Source organism: Oxyura jamaicensis, chromosome 8 (assembly GCF_011077185.1).
Source record: "Oxyura jamaicensis isolate SHBP4307 breed ruddy duck chromosome 8, BPBGC_Ojam_1.0, whole genome shotgun sequence".
In the NCBI taxonomy this organism is placed as follows: domain Eukaryota; kingdom Metazoa; phylum Chordata; class Aves; order Anseriformes; family Anatidae; genus Oxyura; species Oxyura jamaicensis.
The window spans coordinates 17321051-17343782 of record NC_048900.1 but is presented as its reverse complement, the minus strand read 5'-3'; the positions used below and the strand labels follow the sequence as shown (position 1 = coordinate 17343782).

The 22732-nt window shown below is 41.2% G+C and overlaps 1 protein-coding gene across 1 annotated transcript; it reads right to left on the bottom strand.

Moving 5' to 3' along the window:
- Positions 1-171: 171 nt before the first annotated feature.
- On the bottom strand, positions 172-21948 carry LOC118170968 (vitellogenin-2-like). The gene is made up of 35 exons (XM_035333623.1): positions 21815-21948; positions 21449-21469; positions 21123-21274; positions 19268-19519; positions 18944-19105; positions 18681-18829; positions 18316-18466; positions 18050-18207; positions 17803-17968; positions 17176-17301; positions 16139-16357; positions 15516-15733; positions 15303-15400; positions 14747-14871; positions 14013-14114; positions 13282-13401; positions 12993-13182; positions 12571-12664; positions 11687-11872; positions 11321-11465; positions 10292-10520; positions 10028-10203; positions 9416-9769; positions 9018-9065; positions 8772-8861; positions 8270-8482; positions 8037-8179; positions 6476-6614; positions 5624-5759; positions 4661-4847; positions 3263-3354; positions 2694-2791; positions 2424-2583; positions 1142-1303; positions 172-500 (listed from the first exon to the last, which is right to left on the bottom strand). The coding sequence occupies exons 1-35, from the start codon at positions 21918-21920 to the stop codon at positions 382-384; spliced, it is 5286 nt and encodes a 1761-aa protein (XP_035189514.1). The 5' UTR covers positions 21921-21948; the 3' UTR covers positions 172-381.
- Positions 21949-22732: the final 784 nt, after the last annotated feature.

Genomic DNA, 22732 nt, shown 5'->3' with positions numbered 1-22732 from the left:
GGCCCAGCCGAGCAGCTCCGCCCCGGAGGCCGCGGGGTCGGGGCTGGGAGAGGCCGTGGCTGGGCCCCGCTGGGAGGTGGGGAAGGGCTCGCGGCCTCCTGCTGGAGCCTTGTGTGGAGGCTCACGTTCAGGGGAGCATACGCGCAGAGGGGAATAACCTCGACGAAACGCTTTTAGAGAGAAACGGTTTATTGAAAGATCAAACCCGCCTAAGGGAACCCAGAATTACTTTGGAGATCTCAAAAAAACTGTGGGGAAAACAATTCTGTGAAGCAGGCTTGGCCTTGGCCTCGCTGGGCCGCACAGCTGTGTCCACAGTTCCACAGACTGCCAGCACTAACGCTGAGGTGCAGAAAGGCGTGAGTGCTGTGAAGCGGAGCGTCACGCTGAGCACGACTGCTGTTCACAGGAACAGGCCGCGTGAGCATCCACCGTGCTCACTAAATCCTCAGACTTCTGGTCTAACCTCATCTGTTCCTCCTCTGGGTTGAGAGTGGAGTCTGTAAATGAGAAAAGAGGAAAAATAAGCCACGTGACTGCTTTTTATTTTTTAATACATCGAGGTACTGACTCAGTGCTAGTATGATCAGCATCAACAGCTTTTCACATCAGCACATGTACAACAGGGCATTACCCAAAGCCATATAAAAATTAATCACAAAATCATTATGTAGGTATAACTCTTGGTGAAAACAGTAAGACTTCTGAACCTAAGTGTCGGGTCTCATGCTTGTGGTTTCAGTGTGTACTTGAACTGATGTAATTTTTACAAAAGTTCACTTTTCTCATCATTCATATTTAGGAAGTGCAAACTCTAGCTACAATGCTTGCTAATATGGCTTATTTTCTGTTATGCAAAGCTATTAATATATTTCATCCTTTTTTTTTTTTTTTTTTAATTAATTGAAGAGGAACAGGTGAAATGGGGCGTCCTGCCTGAGACAGCTTTTTTTCCTATGCTAGAATCATAACAAGATGAGCAACTTAAACAGCCAGATCACATGAAGCCTTAATTTGGGCTGTAGCTCTGTGTCTTGCTGTGCAGAAGAGGAAAGAGAAAGAGTAGGGAGCTGTGGAAGAGTAAGAATCACAACCTAACATGCACCTTGCATTGTGCACAAGTACACTGTTTTAGACTTACCAGCTGGTACACAGTGGAAACCCACAGAGATGGGAACGGTTCTGGTTGCTGAGCAGCCTTCTGCACAACGTAAAACTGGCTCCATGGAAAAGCATTTTGAGACCTTTTTGTCAAATGCCACTGGCTTCTCAACTTTGACAAATCTACGCTGCAGCTTGCAAGCTACAATAATAATAATAATAATAATAATAATAATAATAATAATAAATCTATAGTTTATATAAATAACTTCTGAAGTCAACATGTAGAATTAGCAAAAATTAAGACCAATGGCCATACTGACAAACACAAGATACGTGAAACTAACCTCATTCAAGGGAGTGCTATTTTCTATCAAAGACTTGGACTGTAAGGCATTTGGGGGACAACCTCCAGGATAGAAGCATGTTAAGTCAGATTTAGGTCAGACACGCGTGTGGAAATCCAAAAAGATGCAACCCTTGCTCTGCTGGCACTCAAATTTACCCAAACTACAACAGCACTTCATTCTGGGGCAGCAGTGGCTCCTCTACATGCATATATCCACTTCTGCACTGTGCCTAGAATCACAGCCACCTTGCCATGGCTGAGCAGCTTAGGCCTTATGACTCTGTGATCTGGGACTCCCTAGACCAGTCTCTGCAGGGGAGCTTGACCCTAAGAGCATGTTCCAAAATGCCACCTCTTGCCCATGGGGTGTGGTGCACCCACCGTGTTCAGTTATGCTCATGTTGTTGTTTTTATACAGGAGCTAAATGGTAAGAACAGTCATTCCCTGTCTGACGGTTTCAGATTAATTCCATCTTTAGCCTGAGTGAATTAAAACATCTACTTCCCACACAAGTACCCTCTGTTTTGTTAGCCAATGTTAGATTTTTTTTATTTTTATTTTTTTCTTTCTGGGATTTAAAAGCCTGAAAACAACAGAATGGAAATAAAGCATGAAACTTTTTGGTAGAAGATAAAATGTCTTTTGTAAACAGTTAAACTATCTACTTTTCATACTAAATTATCAGCTTGGGAAAATTTATGTTTATAATTTTATCTAGAATGCACAAGCTTCAGGTAGTTAGGTAACGTATAAGTTGATATAAAAATGCAATAAAAACAGACTTTGCAGAGAACTACCAAACTGAGGAGAACGGACTGTGTTTCAGTCTAAGGAAACTAATCAGAAAGTAATGAACAATAATACAATCACTGTACCGTTAATATAAATCAGATTTGTAAATTTTATGACTATTCATGTGACTAATGAATTAGTCAAAGACAATGATACTAATATATGTTCGAATCTAAATACCTCCACCACAGGCATCTTCTGAGACGATCCAAGACTGAGCAAAACTCACTGCATCTTTAGCTAAGTATCCACTGGGCATATGATATTCCCTTTCCTTCTCAGCATCGTATTTTCCACAAATACCACATGTTTTCCCAGCCATCCAGAAAGCAACCTGAATCTTTATGGAAATAAATAAATAAAAAAAAAAAAACATAAAAATAAATAATTTTTAAAAAGCACATAGATGTTTTTCTTCTAAAAATAAAACCACGGGGAAAAAAATAATACCTGAAATCTATGTCCATCGTAATACAGTTTATCTATACCATATTCAGGGGCTTTTAGTGACAAGCCTTCCTTTTCACTGCTGATCAGCATGCTTGCATCTGCAGCAAGAAAGCAAAAAGATACCTTTGAAGATGAGGTTATTGTTTTAGGGTCCAGCCTGAACCCCTGTTAAATTCATGGAGGCAATGAAGACTGTAATGTACAGTGGAAATGAAAAGCAATGGTGGAAATGAGAAAAAACAGATCCCATCCTGCCTTGGACTAAGCCAAAGCCCTGTCAGTAGCGTGGCCATGGCTGGGGAGATCTGGTTGCCTGTTCTGGGAGTCTCCGTGGACAGCACAAGGTGCTCTAGCCCTGCATTATTTGGTTTGTGGATACACAAGATTGGCACCTCTTTCTTTGCTCAGCTTTCCTATCACCCCCATGAAAGCCACTATGAAGTTACATTAAAATCATCCAAGTGTTTCTCATGTTGGGGTGATCTTCACCTTGAGAGGGATTTGCAGGATTATGTCATTCTTCAAAAGAGCAGAAATTATTAAGTGAAATAGAAAGATGAGTCTCCTACCAGAACTGGGTGTGTACGGAACATCTGTTGGGGTCTGAACACCATTAATCTTCAACTGGATGCGTCCATTGGAAGTATACATGTCAACCTTACTTTAAGTAAAGGAAATGAGTATAAATAAATGTTTTTCCTTCTCACTATTCAGATCACAGTCTCTAGTCCTGGTAGAACCAACACTACAGGATGCTCATAGCATTTTGTGAATAATTATCTGTTACCCCTCGGGAAGAAAATTGAAAGAGCCCAGAAAAGTGTGCCAGGAGGAGTACTCACAATACCCCTTTCCCCAGTTTTCTGAGCATCTCTTTGTGTCACAGTTCAAGCAGTAAGACACCAGGCTACAGAAACCCTTGCTGCAAAACAATGTAATTCCTCTTATGTGTTCACATGTATTCAAGGTGCTTTACATTTCAGAGGAAGATTGGGCTCTGTACAGCAGTTATGATCTCTTACAGCTTGAATAGCCTGTGTATTATAGTATTTTCTTGATAGCAGTGTTTGCCCTAGTGAAGAAATATGACACATAAGCACATCAAAAGCACATGAGTGCTGTATGAAACAATGAGGAATGATACAGCGGCAAGGAATGTATCACAAAAGATATGGTCTATAAAATAAGCATCCTTTAGTTCTTCCACAAAACAGGTGCAGGGAATACAAGTTTCTCTGTTTCTCTAAGATTATGGCATAGTTGGGCACACAATTTTCAAAAATAAATAATTACTCGTAATGAAACCTTACAGATCAAAGCCTATTTATGCACTTTGAAGAACATTCCATACAATGATTTTGGTATGCATAATCCTATACTACTTAGAATATCAGACTATATTTTTAAAGAAGAACCTATGGTTGCTCAAAGATGAAACAAAGCATGTCTTAAATTAGTTTCAAATAGATTTAGTACATCATGTACCAACTAAAGGATGACCTAAGAGAGTGCATCTAATCTGGGATAAGTAATTCCCTTTTTAGGTATGTCCACTTCTCAACATCTCTGCTGAGATGATTGCAGGTGCTAACTAGTCCTAATTATTAGTTTAGCATAGGAGGTCAGACTAAATTATTACAGTAGTCTCTTTTGGATTTATAGTTTATGTTTCTACCTAATTACTGAGAACTGAAATGAGACGGTTAAATGCTTACAAATTAATGCAGAGTTTCAGGCAGTAGAGACTTTAGGTTACTGTGAACCTTAGATGTATTTCAGAAACAAAGGACTTCTCAAAGGCAAAGTAAAGTCCCAAATCTCAGTGACATTCTTAGAAATCTTTCCATTGACATCAATAACTTTTCTATGAGTCTTATGAAGTACCGCTCTGCCCTTACAGTCTGGTCTTCACATTTATAGCATCATCAGCTTGACATCTATCCATCATTGTGTTTGCAATTACTTACTGACTGGCGAGTTGGACATTTATTGCTATAAGGTCAGAAGATTCTTCAAGTCTTTTCATCATAACTAGGAATTTCAGTTCTGGACTACAATCCTGTGCCAAGACGTGGAAGCAAGTTACAGGCATTGAATAATTAAACTCAACTCCATTGAAGGTTGTGATCACATTCTGGGAGACTGAACAATGAGCTGAAAAAAATAAGTCAAAAGTAAACCTTTTATACTTCAAAACAGTTACTCCATTTTAAATGAGGAGGAAAAAATGAAATAAGTAAAATTCTCCTTTTTTCACTGTTATTGTATTTTGTTGGAAATCTCTTACCGGTTCCAATTAGAAATTATTTTACAACACTTTTAATCAACAGACCAGTTTGTGTTTTTACCAAAGAAATATGCACAGGCATGATATTAGACCACTGATTTCAGGCAAAATGTGTCTCCTTATCCCAGAATTACATAAAGCCTTTCCATTAATAATTTAACTTAAGTATCTTATGATTATGTCTTAATACAGCAAGAATGAATAAATAACCCCTTAAAATCAGGTGCAGAAGGTGAAATTAACAGGTATATTTTTAGAAGCTGTTTCAACTTCTTTGTAGCAGTGCTATTCAAGCAGAACACCACAAACCTGAGGTCTCTTAAGTGTCCTTCTCACAAATTTTGTAATGCTTTTTTTCTCCTGGAGCAGTCTCTGCAATGAAGTTCAAATGGATATACGGGGGTAGAGCGTATGTCTGAATCACTGTTTGGCATGGTACCGAATACTTAATCTTGCTAACATGCTCCCTTTTCCTTACATCTTTGCAGCCTCACAGATTTTCATTACAGACAGGTTTACTTCTATGTGAAGTCCAACTGATTTTTCAAGTGAGCGTAAAACAATTTCAAGTTACTTCAAAAATATGAGTCATATTTACAAAAATCTGCAAAGTAGGTACTTCTGCAGGTAGTTAATTGCTGACCTTTAAGGTTTTCGATGATTGAAAAGGCTGTTTGGGAAAAGACGTTCCAGTCAGGAGATGGTAGCGTTGAAGTCAGAGTACCTGGACTTGAAGGGAATGGCAGGGGAAGCCTGATGGCTCTGTTGTAAATTGTGAGCTGAAAACCAGTCAGAAAACAAACATGAATGTAAATGCCAAGTACAGTGTGAAGATGTAATAGCATTTTCCTATAACATTCAAAGAGGCCTGTACTGACTGAAATCTAAATTAGAATCTAGATTTAGGTCAAAGCTAAAAATAAACCAAGTCCTCTATCTACAGCACAAGAGGTCTACAATTTGACACATGTGCCATCTACAGAATAGCAATATTATCGATTAGGCTTGATATTTGCCAATTCAGAGTTTTTTCATGAGTTGTACGTCCCACTTGCTCACCGTACAAACAGCTTGCTTACTTGAGATGCTGATCCTTTTCTTGCCTGTATACTGAGGGCTAATATTTATCCATCTTAATTCTCTATCGCCTGGTATTATTATCTCTTCCAAGACACAGCAAGACCTATCATCTCCCTGAAGATTTTTGGAGGAGTGGTCTTTTTAATCAATAATTGCTTATGTGTTATCAATCATGATTGTTGTATTACAACCTCATTCTGATTTCAAGTGTCAACTTGCTACATGAGAAAGAAATGTGTTGTAAGATATTTTCATAACAGAATCAACTATGTGAACACAAGGTCCTTGTGATGGGGGAACTTCTTTATGGTTTAATAAAATAAAAATAAAAATAAATGGTGGGATAAATAAGCTATTAATCTTCAATTTCATAAGCATGTAATGCTCCAGAATAAAAGATAGTGGAAATATTTACCTCAGGTAGCCTGAGGACCACATCGCATGTTCTTGGAGATGTCAGAGCCATAACCATGGTTGTCTGGCGAGAGGGACCACGCTGTTGCTTTTGGGAGTACCCAAGCATATATGCAGCCCCTGGAAGATATCTGTAGAACCTGAAAAATAAAAGTAACTGATTAAAACGAACCGTCTTTGAAAAATTTGTTCAGCATTTGTTCCAACTGAAGTACCCCCATAAAGCAATATGCACTTGCTGTTAGATAGATGTTTTATAGTAGGGTTTGTAACTTGGTGTTGTCTATGGGAGGAGGAACAGGCAGATTTTAACAGTGTTAATGGATGAAACAGTCTTCAGCAGACTGGACAGCAACATGACATGAGAAGAAAAGTATAGCCAACTTTTTCTAAAGACATCCAGAGTTAAAAAGTAGGCACTGATTACATAAAAACTAAAATACTAAATTGCCAAAAAATAGATGACTTGTTATTAATGTTTCAGTCCTGCAATACACATTTTTAGCAAGGATTCTGTGCCAACAGAGACTGTCAATGAGGTGACAGAGGAACCTCTATGATCAGGTTCCATTACAGGCTTTGGATTTAAATAGAGAAGTACAGAATATACGTATATATATACAGACACATATATACACATATATTTTTATTTTTTTTTAAAAAAAGGTATAGTCTTAAAGAAGAACAAAGCTGAATTCTGTAGCTTTGCTCCAGGATAGTCAATTCGATGGTTTCATCCACTATAATAAGGGGACATCAAGGTAATACAATCCCATATAAAAATTATCCTCTTCAGCAGACATTTGTTAATCAGATCACTTGTGTCCCTTTAAACATGAAAGCTTGTATTGCATCTATAACCGAGGTGTTACATGTGTCAATATTTTGGTACTGCTGTGAAGAAAAAAAAAAAAAGGAGGCTTAGATACAAGTGTCAGTGCTATTGTGGGTAAATGCATGTACAGGTACAATGAATGCATTTTTACAATAATCATATATAGAATATGGATATATACGTGGATAGTTGCATGTATGAACTGAATACAGAAGTTAGTTTTCTAATACATGCAACATATCATCATGCAACATTTGCTGTTTAGTGTACAATAAACCTTACGGAAGTATTCACATCATCTTCAGATGCCAGAGGTAAGGTGCCCGCATTAGGAAATGACTCTCTTAAGGCACCCTGTACAGTCAAAAAGAGACAGGCTCCTTCAGAGAACCAAGGTTAGGCTTCTGCTTAGAGCCGCCAGGGATTAGGAAGCATCAGGAGACCAAGTTCCTAATTCAGGCACTTTAAATTAAAAGTTTACAATAAATTATGTCAATCCCATCATCCACTTTGTTTCAAGCAGTTTTCCTGCAAACAAAAATAATGCACTAAGTTTTGAGGGAATGAATACACAGAAAAAAAAAAAAAAAGAGGCTGAAAAAAACAATCTGATATAAAATCATGTTGATGAAGGGAAATTCTTCTGGATCAGAAATTGCAGAACTTAATCTAATTATCTGAAGCATTGACATGGGTGACTTTTTCAAAAACTGAAGTAAAATCTCACCATCTTGCACTTCTTCGGACACTTGAAGGTACTTTTGGCCACACCAGCTTCATCTGCATAGCTGGATGAGAAGCAAATTTCCCTGTTGCAATCTGAGTAGCAATGTGGTAGTCCTGGCAATCTGTACCCCATTTAAGGGAACCCTAGTAGAAGGGAATATATATTTTTTGTACTAAGCATAGTAACATTGTTATATTTCATTTGCATTTGAGCTGATCACATTTTAAACTTACCGAAGCTTTATGGGAGTTTATTACAGAAGCATCAGCACAGAGTTTCCATCTATCTGACTCTGTGATGCTTGAAACAAAAATCTGTACCCCGAATCTGACAGGCTGTTTGTCAGCATACAGGACAAGCTGGAATCCTGTCGGCTGCTCGTTTCTTCTGATGGCACGAAGAACTGCAGCCAGTATTGGTGGCTTGCTGTCTCCCAAGAATTTAGGCTTAAGTCAGTAGAGAGGAAATAGAGACCAAAGACAAAGCATTAGAATTACTGTATAAGAGCAGAAATAAAAAGTATTTGCAAAGGAAAAGCTTTGTTCAAGTCTTTTTATATAAAGTACATGACAGTATCATAGATCATCACTCTAGCAATTCGGTGCATGTGTGTTTTTGCCAGTCTTTCAAGGGCTCTTACAACCTTTGTAAGTACAACAGTAATGTTATCATAAACATGCATTCATTTGAAATCCACAGTAAATATTTTTATTTATTGTGCATGAAGACACTCACCTGAGACATAGCTGTAGAGATGCCTTCATCACTAACTGAAGAAGAAGAGGAGCTGCTGCTGCTGCTATTCAGAACTTCCCTTTGTGAGTCCTGCAACAACGGGGGTTTGGAATTTACCATTGGAATTTACTATTCCAATTCATCACAGAACTAATTTTTTGTATTTTTATTCTGACTGAACTAAGTTCCAGTCAAGCTAGTGAGAGCAGTTATAGGCCCTGCCCACAGCATAAGCAGAAAATGTACCTGTTCATCTGCTGGCTTGAACCAAAACTGGTAAATGGGTAGATGTGCCTGTGAAGATAGATAGTATGTGAGAAGATCCAAGAGAAGAAAAACAACTAACTTTTGACAAATGCTTTAATATGTTCAGTATTGAATACAGAAAAAAAGGTAAAACAAGATCCAAATTTTTTAATGTTTTAAACTCAAACCTTCTGGATATGAAATTCTGAACTGAAATGCTTCAGAGAACCAGAGAGGTTAAAAACAGGAAAGAGCTGTGCTAGGTTACCTCATCCGTGCTGCAACAAACAGTCTGTTTTCTCTTTCTTTGGTTCATGCCCTTTGGGCACAATTTCCTGATTTCTAGTACAAAAACATTCACTACAAGGAGTATAAAGAATCCAGTCTGGGTGAATTACCTGTTGGTTGGGATATTCACTATCCCCACTACAGTGCTTGTCTCCAGAGTGGTCCCCTCTGCTGCTGCTGCAGATTGTACTGCTGTCAGAGCCAGCGCTGCTGCTGCTGCTGCTACTGCCCCTGCTGCTCCTGCTGCTCCTGCCCCTGCTGCTGCTGCCATGCTTCTTCCCAAATTGCCTTATTTCTTCATTCTCATGTTTATTTTCAGGCTCCTTACCATCAGCAGAGGAAGCAGTGGAAGAAGATGATGAACTGGAGAGGGGGTTTGCATTGGGCTCTACCCAGAGGTCTGTAACAGCAGTCTTTACTTTGCTGTGAATCCTTTTCTTATGGTGCCGTGTCTTATTTGTGACCTCCAAAAACAGTTCAAAGAGTTATGAATTTACAGCTCTGTAACATTTCTCTAGGTGTCAGACAATAGCTTACCACAGCCTTTCAAGGAAACAGCACTTCCTTGACCGCCACACTTCAGAAGCTGCACCAGAACAAACCAAGACCCACCCCTCCCAACAAAAATCCTTGCTTTCCCATGCCAGTTTTCTACATTGGACTTCAAACCCTTGGTTTCATTCATGGGAAAATATTCCCCCATCCAATGCTTAGTCTCTTACCTTGAACACATTTTCAATGCCTAGGATCTTCTTCAGTTTAGCTTTAATGTTTTCATACAGAGATGTCTCCTCCTCTTCTTTAGACCCTGAACTTGCTACATCAATTATTTTGGAAGCAGCTTTGGGCCCAGCCTGAATCTCCAGCTGTATTTTTTCAATATCAGCATCTGTATGAACTAGAGTCAAGATACTTATATTTCAGTACTGTGCTACCTGAGCATCATTCACAGAGATTGGCAGAAAAGACTGCTTTAATTACTGTACCTGGCTTCAAAACTATCTTGGCTTCAAGTTCTCCAACTAATTTGTGCAGATAAGTATTTCTTAAGAAAGCAGAATTTCGTGACTTTAGGCTGAGACAAGCAGAACATCCCAAACTGGATAATTGTCTACAGAAGACACGTGCATAAGATCTTTGTCCTGTACTGTGGTGATGTTCCTCTTCTGAGCCTTCCTGGTATCCCTTGGATATCACACTAGGAATATTTCTTTGCTGTATTAAACAAAAATATGGAAAAAAAAAAAAAAAAAACACACAAAGAGAAAAAAAATGTCACAGCTCCTAAAATCTTTGCTGTATTCCTATTAATGATGAGAATGATGACATTCCTGGCTAAGAAAGGAAGCACTGCTTAAAATTAGAAACTCAAGCATTGGAAGAAGTGGGATTTTTTCCAAAGTGTTCTATGGAAGAGGTCTGGTCTCCTAGACAGCCTCTCTCAGGCAGTGTTTCACAAACAAACTTCCCAATGAGAACCTCCAGGACTCTTTGGAGGGGCTATTCCTCTGCACCAGTTTTGGGATACTATTCCTCAGCTGTATTTGCAGTCAGTATATCCTTTCCATGCCAGCCATAGGCCTCAGAAGCTGAAGAGCACATCAGAGAATGAGCTTCTACAGACCCCTGCAGGGATTCCCTTGGAATTTGGGGAACAAACTGTATATCCTGCCTGAGCCATCCATTCCAAACTGCTTTGGCTCTGAAAAACAGGGTACTGTACAAAGAATGTGGCTTTCACATCCCCTTCCCATGACTGAAGAAAAAGGAAGACGCTGTCAGAGCATCCCATATGCATGAGACGGCAAGAGTCAGCAGGCCCTGAATAAAAGTGGCTTAAACATATTGAGACTTATGTTAGGCCTGGTTTGGGACACATCAGGCACCTGCTGGGTCTCACGGTTTCCTTGTTTGTGATCTGATGAGCCAGCTGCTGTGTTGGGGGTGCTCAGCCCCAGCAGGATATGTTCTGTTCTCTACCTGCCTGCAGTGCAGGTGATGAGAGGCCTCGTTACCTTCCAGCTTTCGGCTCTTGAAGATATTTCTGATGACTGAAACTTCTGATTGGAGATACTTGTTATTTCTCCTTCAGGGAGAATATGGGTCTTCTTTTCAGAATCTACTTCTTCCATGTTTCTTGAAATAGCATAAGCTTCGCTCCTGTGGAGGTGACAAATGGCGAACAAGTAACATCTGATTTTGCTTAATCCAAATTGTCTTTAATACAAGAGAGCTATGGGTAATACAGAAGAGAATATTAAGCTTCATGTGGCTACCAAACTACAGCAGAGCCTGACAAGAGTTGTAGGTTCATGATTTTATAACAGGGAGCTCACAATCAGTAACACATGACAAGCAAAATGTGGCTAACTCTTCTTTACCTTACAGCTGCAAGCTCAACCTCCTGGTGGCAAGGAAGGGTTTCAATCTTCAAATTTTTCTCTTTCATATTAACCCTGGCATCAAATTTCATTGTAGTGTTGGCACTGAACTCTGTGTGAAATTCAAGACCACTCTGAAAGTATTGTATATTAATCCCCATCGTTGCAATCATATGGAAATACACTCTGAAAGAGTGGAAATAAAAATATGCATTAATAAGTTACAAATTAACATGCATGTACTTATCTTTGAAAGGCAGAATTGCATTTTCTGTTTAAGAATCACTACTAACAAAAAGACAAACAGGATAAAAAAGCTAAAGTGCCAGTGGAAAAAGTGAAGGGATTTATCTGATAAAGCTTGCATGGATCTTCTCACAGCCTAATCACTGATACATTGCTTGATAATAAGCTAATGTCGGAATCCTCCTATAGCTTCAGATTTTGTCTATTTTTTTCACTATTGTTATTATTATCATTATTACTATTATTGTTATTAGTAGTGTTGCTGTTGCTTTTGTGGATCCAGAAATGTTTTCCTTTTTTGCCTGAATTCCCCCCAGCTTGTGCCTTCTGAAAAACTTTCTCAAATGTATTCAAATATGCCTTCACAGTTTAGTAGATTTAGTCACTGAGCAGGTACAAATGTGAGCGTTTTCAGCAATGGCAGAACATCGCACCATTCCTCTTTGATGCAGTGCACTTTGCTAGGTTTGCATGGTCTGAAAGCCTCATGTGATTGTGTTGCTTTCTTACAGATTCACTACTCAAGACCAGCATAGCCATCCCAAATGTGGTACAAATAAGATACTTATGTAATATAACTATTTCAAATATAAATACAAATGAATGTGTGTGTATATATGAAAATGTATCATTTTTACTTTGGCTGCATATCAGCATGAATATCCATGTTGGTTTCCAACAACTGTGATGGTCTAAAATTGTCAGATAATGGTGGTGAGAGCTGAATATCAACTGCAAAAGACAGAGAGAAATTATATGAACAGAACAACAACAACAAAACAATGCTGGGGATACAATTTTTTCAATAAACTCAGTAGTTAATGCATGGGCATTGCTTTTACATTTTGAAATACTTCACAGGATTACTTAAAGATTATTATTATGAAACAGTTACAGAAGTACGTCCCAGATGAAACATGGTGATTACTTCTCAGCCCCTTTGGAGGTGTTGAAAAATACAAGAGTATTTTTCAAGACTACAGAGGGATTTACTTTCAGCAGAGGGATTGGAACCACAATTATTGGGAGGAAATCGCTCGGTTAGGTGTCCCAAGCTCACCGTCAGCCACAGCCTGGGCCAGCGCAGCACCGCACAGGCTGAGCTCCAGCGGCATGCCAACCACCGTGGGAACAATGTGCCGCAGCTCGGCCACCATCGCCGGCACGGTCCATCGGCCTGAAATGCCTCGCTGGACCTCTTCCACTGCTTTTTTCACCACTGGCTGCCAGTTTGATGATCCAGTCAGACTCTGAAGACAGAGAAATTGGTTAAATAATCAGGGAAGATGAGATGGGAAGGGGAAATTAATCTGCATCACAAACAAAAAAGGCAACAGCCTTGTCAGTACCATTATGGTCTGCTGAATGACTTTGTTATCAACGTCAACAAAGGCAATCTCCTGGCCCAATATTTTGATGTAAGCAGACACCAGAGGGTCTTCTGGAGGCAATTCTTTCCATCCCAGAAACTGCGGTGTTAAGGAGGAGAAAGGGAAGAAGCAGATACAGTTTCTTAAAATACATTATTGTATTAACAAAGTGTAGATCACATTTGAAGGATGCTAACTATGGCTCCTTAGCCAAAAAAATAGTACACATCTTACAAGTCTGAATTGATGTGGCCTTCCTTATGTTGCATAACTGACTTCAGTGGGAGTTTCCCCACATAAGGAGGAGGTAAGGACTCGGTAATTTTTGCTGCTCTAAGTAGTGGGTGGCACCCAAGGGCTCATGAACAGAAGTCTTATTCAATAACCATTTTAAGAGAGAAGAGCAACCTCTTACAGTGTTTTAACATACACTTTAAAACAGATGAATTTTGGCTACCAGCATGATCATCATCTTTTGTACTGTACATTAAGGGCAGCTTTGCATGGTGTGCTGACACATGGTGAGTGAAAAAATGGCATCTGTTCACAGCCTAAGTACAATATAAGTACATCTTTCTGTGACCAAACAGGATGGCCGACTCCTTTCTCACTGGAACATCAAAGGGATGGCTAGGAGGGTAGCTGATGCAACCCTGGGCTGGTGGGAACTACATATTGCAAACAAATCAGGAAGGTGCATAAAGACATACCGTTTTACCAAGTTCCTTCAGTGTCCTGTATGTATCATATTCAGCAAAGGGAATACTCGGCTGCCTGATAAGATTGATTAGGCTTTGTGATCGGAGAGCCACCTGTAGGAAACAGCATCGAACATCACAGCCCAAGTACCAGAGAGCTCAGGAATACCTTTCTACCTGGTATTACACTCATGGAGGCCACTCTGAATACATCATGAAGCTGTAGCACTTATAAGGCAGATGACTGGAGGCTATGACTGCAGATGCTGAGGACGTGCTGAGCTTTGAATTAGTCAGCAGGGATAATTTTAGGGCAGCTCAAAGATCAGCCCAGGCTGCAAAGCTTGCCCAAGAAGGTGAGTAAATGTCTGCATGCTGTTACATGGAGTTTCAATCTGCCGGGGCTGCACTGCTGGCTGAAATTTAATTTCAGCTGGTTATTCCCTGTACTTATGCAAAATGCCTCACACATCACGTGACTTTAGTTAGGCAGACAAATGTTCTGCTATGTAAGCTTTCCTTTGCTCTCTTAGATTTTCATGTCTATACAGAATGTTTTCATTGCTAAATCTACATGTCAAAAAGCCCAAATGCAAGTAAAATCACAACCATTATCTAAATTTTCCCTTCCACTCCAGTCCTTACAGCCAGAGATACAGTCAAACACTACATTGCAATCCAAATGGTTTAACAAGTAATGCTATCTGTAGCTACGTTGTATCTGGTTGTTTTCATGAAATACTTACCTCTATAATATCTGTTGCAGTATTTGCATAATATCCTCTTACTTTTGTGATTATATCAGATGGAAACATAGTGTTGGGACTGTTCATTAGATAGACCCTCCATATTGCACCAGCTTTATACACATCTATAACAGGAACAAAAAGCAGCAGAGATTTTTGTTAGAGTCTCCGATGTGTCTGGTGCCTGTAAGTTACCTTAGGTGCATGCTGTACTAGATCTCAAATGATTCTGCCAGTATTCAGCCCCACAGGTGCTCAAGCCTGTAACTCCAAGAGGGAATCTTTGTTTTAGGGCAGAGTCAACAGGACCACAGCGACTGAAGAAGGAGGCCTACATCCATGTGCAGATAAGACACCTCTTTCCCCAACGGATACCCAAAGAGTAGTAGAACACCTTCAGGGGATTTTGCATTTCAGGAGACTCTTGTGCTTTATTCTGTTTCAGGAGTGCACTAAGCCCACAGCCCATGACAGGATTTTGTATGGAAATTGTGGAACACAATAGATGCCTTCAGCTAAGCAAGCCAAAGCAGGGAACATGACATCTGGTACTCACGGGAATAACCACCAGCATGAATGACCTTGCTGTAACGATAGCTCAGCCTGTCAACTCTGGGGCTCAGTAGTTTAATGGCAATGTTGCAAGCAGCAGATCTGAGTAATAAAGAGTTAAAATAATATTAAGATAGTCAACTGTGACCAAATTCTTAGAAAACTGCAAGAAAAATCACCATTTGCAACTAAAAAATGTACTTATTTCTTTACTTACAGATTGTAGAGCTGTGGGATCCTGCCTACTGCCAAAGCCTTCATGTGTGAATACGTGAAGCTGGCTACTTGTAGGCTGGTCTCTGTCAGCAGCGAGGTGGCCATAGCTGCTACAATTGGAAGAGCAGGCTTTGTTTCAAAGAGGACAACACAAGCCATCATGCGGACATTAGGAGCAAGTGTATTGTCCATAAAGATCTGTAGAGAGATCTCCCTTACCTGGAGGAGGAAGATACAACCTGTGAATACCTCATAACTCCTCAGGAAGAAATATTTCCTAAACTGTGCCTGTCTGATGTGCAGTGAACAGAGAACAAAACCCTGAACAGAGACTCGAGCATGGGGCCTGTCACTGGAAATGAAGATACTGCTGATTGCACAGCAAACAGGGCTGGAAGAAACAACCATTAGTAAGGGGCCCAGCATTACAGTGACTGAAGCAGCCTCTTTCCCAGGATGTCAGCCAGGATGGGGTGATGTCAGGAATTCAGTGTGGGAAAGGAGAAGAGCAGTAACTACATCTACCCAGAGTTGCTAACACTACCTGATGGCTTTATTATCCCTGCATTGCTAAGTCAACCCAAATTACACCCTGTAAGACATTTGTCTAATAATTTCAGTTACTTTTGCAGGGTCTTTTCTGGCAATTTTCCTCAAGGCCAGCACGGCATCAGCATGAATTCTGCTCGGTAATGCAGTAGCAGCAGGTGAAAATGTTGGCAAAAACTTCAGGATGCGTTTGATACTGGCCGGCTCTCCTGCATTGCCTATAGCTTTCAGGGCCAAGGCCATGTCTTCGGCACGGCTTCTGCTGGCAGCTTCAGCAGCAAGGTCATGGAGTGGCTGAAAACACAGCAGACAGTACTTAATCATGTCAGGCAGCAATCTTGTAATAACATATAAAAATACGCATTGCCAAAGCAAATAAAACAACTACTGGTGCAAAGCCCTGAGTAAAGATATTCAGATTTTTCTCCCAGGAGGAATCTCACCATCGTTATCAGGACATCATTAACACAGAACATACGCACAAACTTCATTTTCTCCTTGCACAGTGTTGTAACTGAAACTAAATTGTCCCTGAGCCTGAGCTTTGTTTCAGTCTTTTATGGAAGATTTAAGCCCATTCCAAGCAGCAGCAGGCTGTCTCAGTATCGTAGTCCTTCTGACTAAGGAACCAGAGCTGCATAGGCCAAGGACAATGAACTGAATATTTCTGATGGTGATATGCAAGTATGTAGCAGGGCCTCTTTGGAAACCCCAGCCTATGACATATCTAGAGATTTGCTTATATTCACACTTCAGTGCCTTTTTAATAGATATTTTAAATTTGATCTACCTAATGTAAAAGTAGAGAGAAGAATCATAATTATTTTGCTTTAATCCTGAATTGTCATACATAAATTCCAGGTTGTTTACAGCACCTGTCATACCCACAGGCTTCTACCACTTACATTTGAAATTCTGATCTGTTAAGACCAGATTTTTCAAAGGCATCATCTCAGCATTTCATTTTATCTTAGCAATTTTGCAGGCGATCACAGCTAAGAGTAAGGCACGTAAACACCTAGTTACCTAATTGCCAGCATTGTGAGAGGTAAATTAGAGTCATTAAAATAATTTCTTCACCCCTTATGAAATAAGAAATGAGAGTCACCTACCTGAAGAAGTTCATTAGGACAAAATGAAGGCTGAGCACAGTATTTATTTACCATGCTACCATAACCCAGGTAAACAAGTATTCGAAGCATCGGTGCTTTCTGAATTTGGGGACAGGTCAGAAAAGACTGCAGAAGAAAGAAGCCAGAGTCGTTAATGTTTCAACTTATTAGAGCTGGTATTTAGTGAAATCTTATATCCAAAGAGTAAATAGACAAAATTACTTTTTGGATTTTTCCTAAATATTTTTAGAAGTTAAATAAAATGCTAGTGATTGAGCTAAAATTAAAGCAAATAGCATTGCTCCAGTTACAAGGTATGTACTTTATATCTTGGTTACATTGCATTATTTTCTACAGTTCCTCTATTTTTTTTAGTTTGTATTTGGCAAAAAGAAAACAGCAATTTTCCTAAACTTTATGGGTTTTAACAGCATCAAATATCAAAGCCATTGAAAAATTTTTGCAGCAAGTGTTTGGAAACATTTTCTAGATCATTCCAATTTTTGTTAATACCTTACATTTTACAAAATTTCAAGGAAATATGTTGCATCTTATGATTGTAACCCTGTGAATTCACCTTCAGAAATGAATGACAGGGTAAGAGAAGGAAGAATAATCTGTACTCACTGAGGCAACTTCTAGGGTTTGCTTGTTGGGCGTAATGAAATGGAAGGCAAGAGGGAGAGCAACAGCTGCTTCCCAGATGTTCAGCTTCTTATCATGGATTTTTTGTTTAAGGAACTGGAATGTGTCAGTAGCTCCAGCAGCACAGATAGCGCTCAGGAACCAGTGCCTGCCGGGGAGGGGAGGACCATTACCCCCATTGTCCAGTGCTCCTCTAGTGGGAAATCCTGGCTGACAGCAGTACAGTTACCTGTATGGAGGTTCCCTGGCAAACTGCTCCCACAAAGAGTTGATTTGATCAAGGGTCACTAGACGGAACAGCTGAACCATTTGTAAGAACTTGGCTGAAGCTTCTTTAGTGTCTCCTTCCTCATTATTCTTAACTAATTGTTGCAGAGTTTCTGTTAACTGTAGGAAAAAAACATAACGTTGAAAGGTGCCATGTCTAAAATAATAATGTGATGACTTGTTAACCTTATAAATAATGAAATGGAATGAAGAATGAGCCTCTAATACCTGCACATCTGCCTTTTTGATCCTTATGAGAGGAATTGGCATCTGGAGCAGCTCTTCTGAGAAATGATAACGAAGACTTCCCTGGTTTTGCAGTTGAGCTTCTGGTACATTTATTGGAGTGCTTTTAATGTCGACCAAAACCAGTGCTTGTCTTAAAGAGAAGGAAAAAAATGCTCCAGTAGCATTGTGCATGAGAGTTGGGCATGATGCTGGGACATACTGAGGGGTGCCCAGCAGGGAGCTGCACTGACCACAGATGGATTACGCACTTCTCAGGTTTGTGCATTGCTCAGAATTAGCTGGAAATATTAGAGGAAGAGCTTTCATTATAGTGTTGTCACACTACCAACATGCACAGCACCTACCTTGCCTCCATGCCTGCCGCGCCATCGGGCTCGTTGAACGGAGAGACCTGGTACACCTGCTCCGATGTAGCAAACGTTATCAAAACCCCGCTGTCATCATACTTCATCTTGTAAGTGGCCATCACCGTGCCCTTAACGTTTCTGACTTTCTAAAAGTGCAAAGAGACCCACACATAAATACAAACAGGAACTAGTTAATTTATCACAGACAAGCCAAATTTCCTGCTGGTGCCAGTGCAAGGCAGGATTCGTGCTGGTCCTACCAGGGGGCAGGTGGGGCAGGGGCGGATGTAAGCCATGCCCAGGTTCTTCACCGCTCTATCCTGGCAGTCAGACAGGTCCTTGCTTTTGGAAATGGTGGCACGGTTATTCTTGCTGTCATCCTGGATAACATATCTGGTTTGGCAGATGCCTTCAATCCCAGCCTGCATGTTGATTAAACACAATGAACTTTTCACTGGAAATGGCCTTTAATTACAGCAATAAATTGGTCAATGAAAATTGCCTGGAAAGTGTCATGTTCAGGCAAGCTACTATGGAACAGTAAAATGAGAATAAAAGTAAAGTCAGAATGGAAAGAAACCAACCTCCTGTAGTTCGTACACATTTTGTGACTTTTTGATCGTTATCTGCATCATGTTCAGAATCCCTCTCACTATGTTCGTGCACAGGACGGGGCAGTCCTCAGGGGCATAAATACTTCCCACCCTTCCCTCGGTGTATTCAAACTTAAAGGCTTGGCTGAAACATGCAGCAATGGTCTCTGTGAGCTTTGAAGATGGAGTGAAGGAGTCAAGGGGCCAGAAGCCATGGTATTCCTCCAGCTTTGGTGATTGAACCTGTGAACAGAATTAGGAAAACATTCATCCTGTTCACCACAGTGCAGTAATGGAGAACTGGACTTTTCTAGTCCACAGACAGACACAAGTCACTTGTTCAACACTGCTGGAAATGTTTTCCTCCTCAGATTCTTGTTCTGGGGCTAGGGCATGGCCTCAAAAATGCAATTTCCTTAAAGGATTTCTCCCAGAAAAAGGTCATGCAAAAGTTCAGCAAATGTGGTGAAGCTTGCTGGGTGAATGAAACTGGCTGTCAGCTGTCTGTGTGGAAAGGATACTCACCTATTTTCCCCAAATTTTCAGTGTGATCTCCCTTCAGCCTGAAAATCAGCCAAGCCATCCTTCAAGCAGCCTACCTAGACACACGGGGGCTATGTTTGCTCCTGTCCAGCACATCCCAGAGCACCAAGGCTGCAGCACAGCTGATGGGAAAGCAGACGGCCACAGGACCTCGCACTGGATGGGCCAGTGGGGCAGATGTTGCTTTCTTTGCAAGTGTCTGTCATTGCTTCCAGCTTATCAAGCTGTACAGCTTGCTTGCAAGTCCTTGACTGCTACCTAGTGGGAAATGTGTGCCTGCATGCACATACATAGTCACATACACATACACGCATGCCTCCCACCCGCCTACATAAAGGTACACGTTCCTGTGCAGAGGGAAATTGTTTTAGTGGCTCTGTTTTTTAATCAATGCGGCAACAGTGGCTTGCCTCTTTCTCAGAGTAAATCCTACTCAACTTTTGTCTGTAGTTGCTAAAGTCATAGCACTATCAGTGAGGTTACAACAATCATGCAGTTGCAGAATTGTATTATATTTGATAATAGGTGTTCCCTCTCACTGTTTCAGTAACTGTTTCAGTAATACAGCAGATTCAGTAAACTCCTAGTATGAATGCTAAGTGCCCTCTTACAGCTCTCTTCCCCCCATGGTGTCAACCCTTTTCTATCATCTTTTGTTCCATGCCAGTCTTCTAAGATGTTTGGTTTCATCTTTTCTATGAGTAACAGCACTTCCAGATCTGATATCATTATGTCAAGTGGAAGCATTACCATTCTCATTCTTCACAATTGAATTAATGCCTATGTGAAGAATATCAAAAGGAAGATAATGGAGACAGACTTGAATTTCCCATGTGATGAAGGAATTTCAGCACTGAGCTTTTCTCAAGCTATGGACCAGGCTGAAACATTGATATTCCATTCTTGAATTTGCATCATTTTCATACTCAAGTTTAGCATTGCCGTACTAAAACTGTCACAAGGACATTGCAAAGCGGCTGCCTGTGATGTCTTTGCCTGGGCCTGAACCTAAGGCACCTTTATCAAGTCGGTGCGGGTACTGATGGCAGCAGAGCTGGAACAGCTCTGGCTCCCTCCCATGGCCCTGCAGGATGTGAGGGTGGACATCACTGCCTGAGTCTGACATTGGGCTTGCAGTCATCTCAGCACCAGGAAGGGCCCTAAGCTTTTGTGCAAGGTTTGCATCTTTTTTTTTTTCTTTTTTTTTTCTTTTTTTTTTTTTTTACCAGCCTGGAGGTATGACCCGGACTTCTGCTGCGTTATGTAGTCAGATGGATGGGTTCCCATGTCCCTTGCGACTTACCTGGAGAAGGTGGTCACTGCGGGACACGCGGCTGATCTGCAGCTTGCAGGCCAGCTTCACCCCTGCCATCACCAGCCCCTTGCCCTGCAGCCCGTGCAGGATGAATCCCTCATAGCCATACAGGTAGGTCTTGCCAGTATGAAAAACGGGCTCTATTAAATAATAAACAACAGAAATGCCTCCTTTGTTGTGATGCTACTCACAGGAAGCATCCCAGCAAGGAAGGGTGAGGCTGTCTGCCCAGCAGGCTGGGCACAAGCGGATGGCACGGCAGGGCTGCTGGGGAGGGCGGCGTTGGAGCCACTGGCTGGTGGGAGCGCACTTACCAAGGTCGTGCTTCTGGGCCCCTGCATGGGAGGAGAGAGAAGGATACATGAGAAAACCCAAACCTCTGCAGAGCCTTTACATTCATTATTCATATACTGAGTGTGCCAATGGCTGGCAGACAGACAGCAATGGGCTCCCGGAGCACACCCCACATCTCTTGGGACAGCAAGACTGCCCCAGCCTCCCTCACTGGTTGCTGGTTGCTTTTCCCCTGCTCCTACACTTAGGTGCAGAAATCTAACAGTTTACAGCCAAACTCATTAAAAGACTCAGCAGATTGTGCCATGAATGTCCCTGAAAGTCCCCAAGGCAGCTTCCTGAGGGGGCCGTCACAGCTCAGAAGCGCCGGTAAAGCTTAGACTTACCCACAAGGGCGAGCACCAGGGCCAGGATGAGTCCCTTCATGCTAAAAGTGACTGAATGCCACAGGGCAAAATGTGCAGCTTTTATAGAAGAATTATTAACAGGCATGGGAAATTTTGTTGAGTTATCAACTTTTTATCAACCACTCAAACTCATTGAGGGTGAAGGGGTTGGGTACAAGGTGCTGTCTGCTACTGCTGTGCCAAAATCATCACAGGCAATCTTGTTCTCACCTCACCACCTAAATGCTCTGAAAGTATCTTTTGGAACAGGTGCTTAAAAGTATTAAAATATCATTAAAACTAAACTATTTACTGTGTAAGAAAAACTAGTAATTATCCTTATTCACTGGAAGCATCAGGTGCTATTGCAGCCTGTGCTAACTTTGCCCAGGTTATCCTGACCTGAACATAAGGCACACATCTTATCTAACTGATAGTGCTTCAAAAGGATTGTGCAAAGCCCTGGGCAGGGCTCCTGTGACACCGTGCTGCTGCCCTCCTGCCAGCTGTACCCGCTGTCACCCACAGCGCTGCCCTCTGAGGGTGGGGAATTCACCCAGCAACACAAACCTCGGTCATGAAGACCACAGCAAAAAGGGCCTGCTTTTCGCTCACCTGCCTTTTCTTACAAGGATATCACATCAGTGTCTTTGAGCAGTGTCATCAGCCACAGATGGCTGTTGGTGAGGTGGGACCTGGTGAGTCTGCCAGGTGTTATGGACACAAACCTCTTGGGTTACAAAGATGTACAAAGTCCAGTTTGCCCAAACGCATTTCACATCAAGCAACAAGAGGCAGCACCCTCCCTCCAGGGTGGGCTCCCCTTCACCCACCAGGCAGTAGCTAGCCACCTGCTACCATTTTCCCTGTCCCTTTCCTGAAGCCCCACAGGTCCCAGTGGCTGCTCGTGGCTCCAAG

What these genes read in the sequence shown, in the direction of transcription:
- LOC118170968 (XM_035333623.1), bottom strand. Translation starts at nt 21,920, where the DNA reads ATGCCTGTTAATAATTCTTCTATAAAAGCTGCACATTTTGCCCTGTGG. An exon ending in GCAGTGACCACCTTCTCCAG is followed by an intron (nt 19,520 to 21,122) that starts GTAAGTCGCAAG and finishes TTCTGTTCACAG; the next exon opens with GTTCAATCACCAAAGCTGGA. An exon ending in AATCATCGAAAACCTTAAAG is followed by an intron (nt 4,848 to 5,623) that starts GTCAGCAATTAA and finishes TATTTTTTTCAG; the next exon opens with CTCATTGTTCAGTCTCCCAG.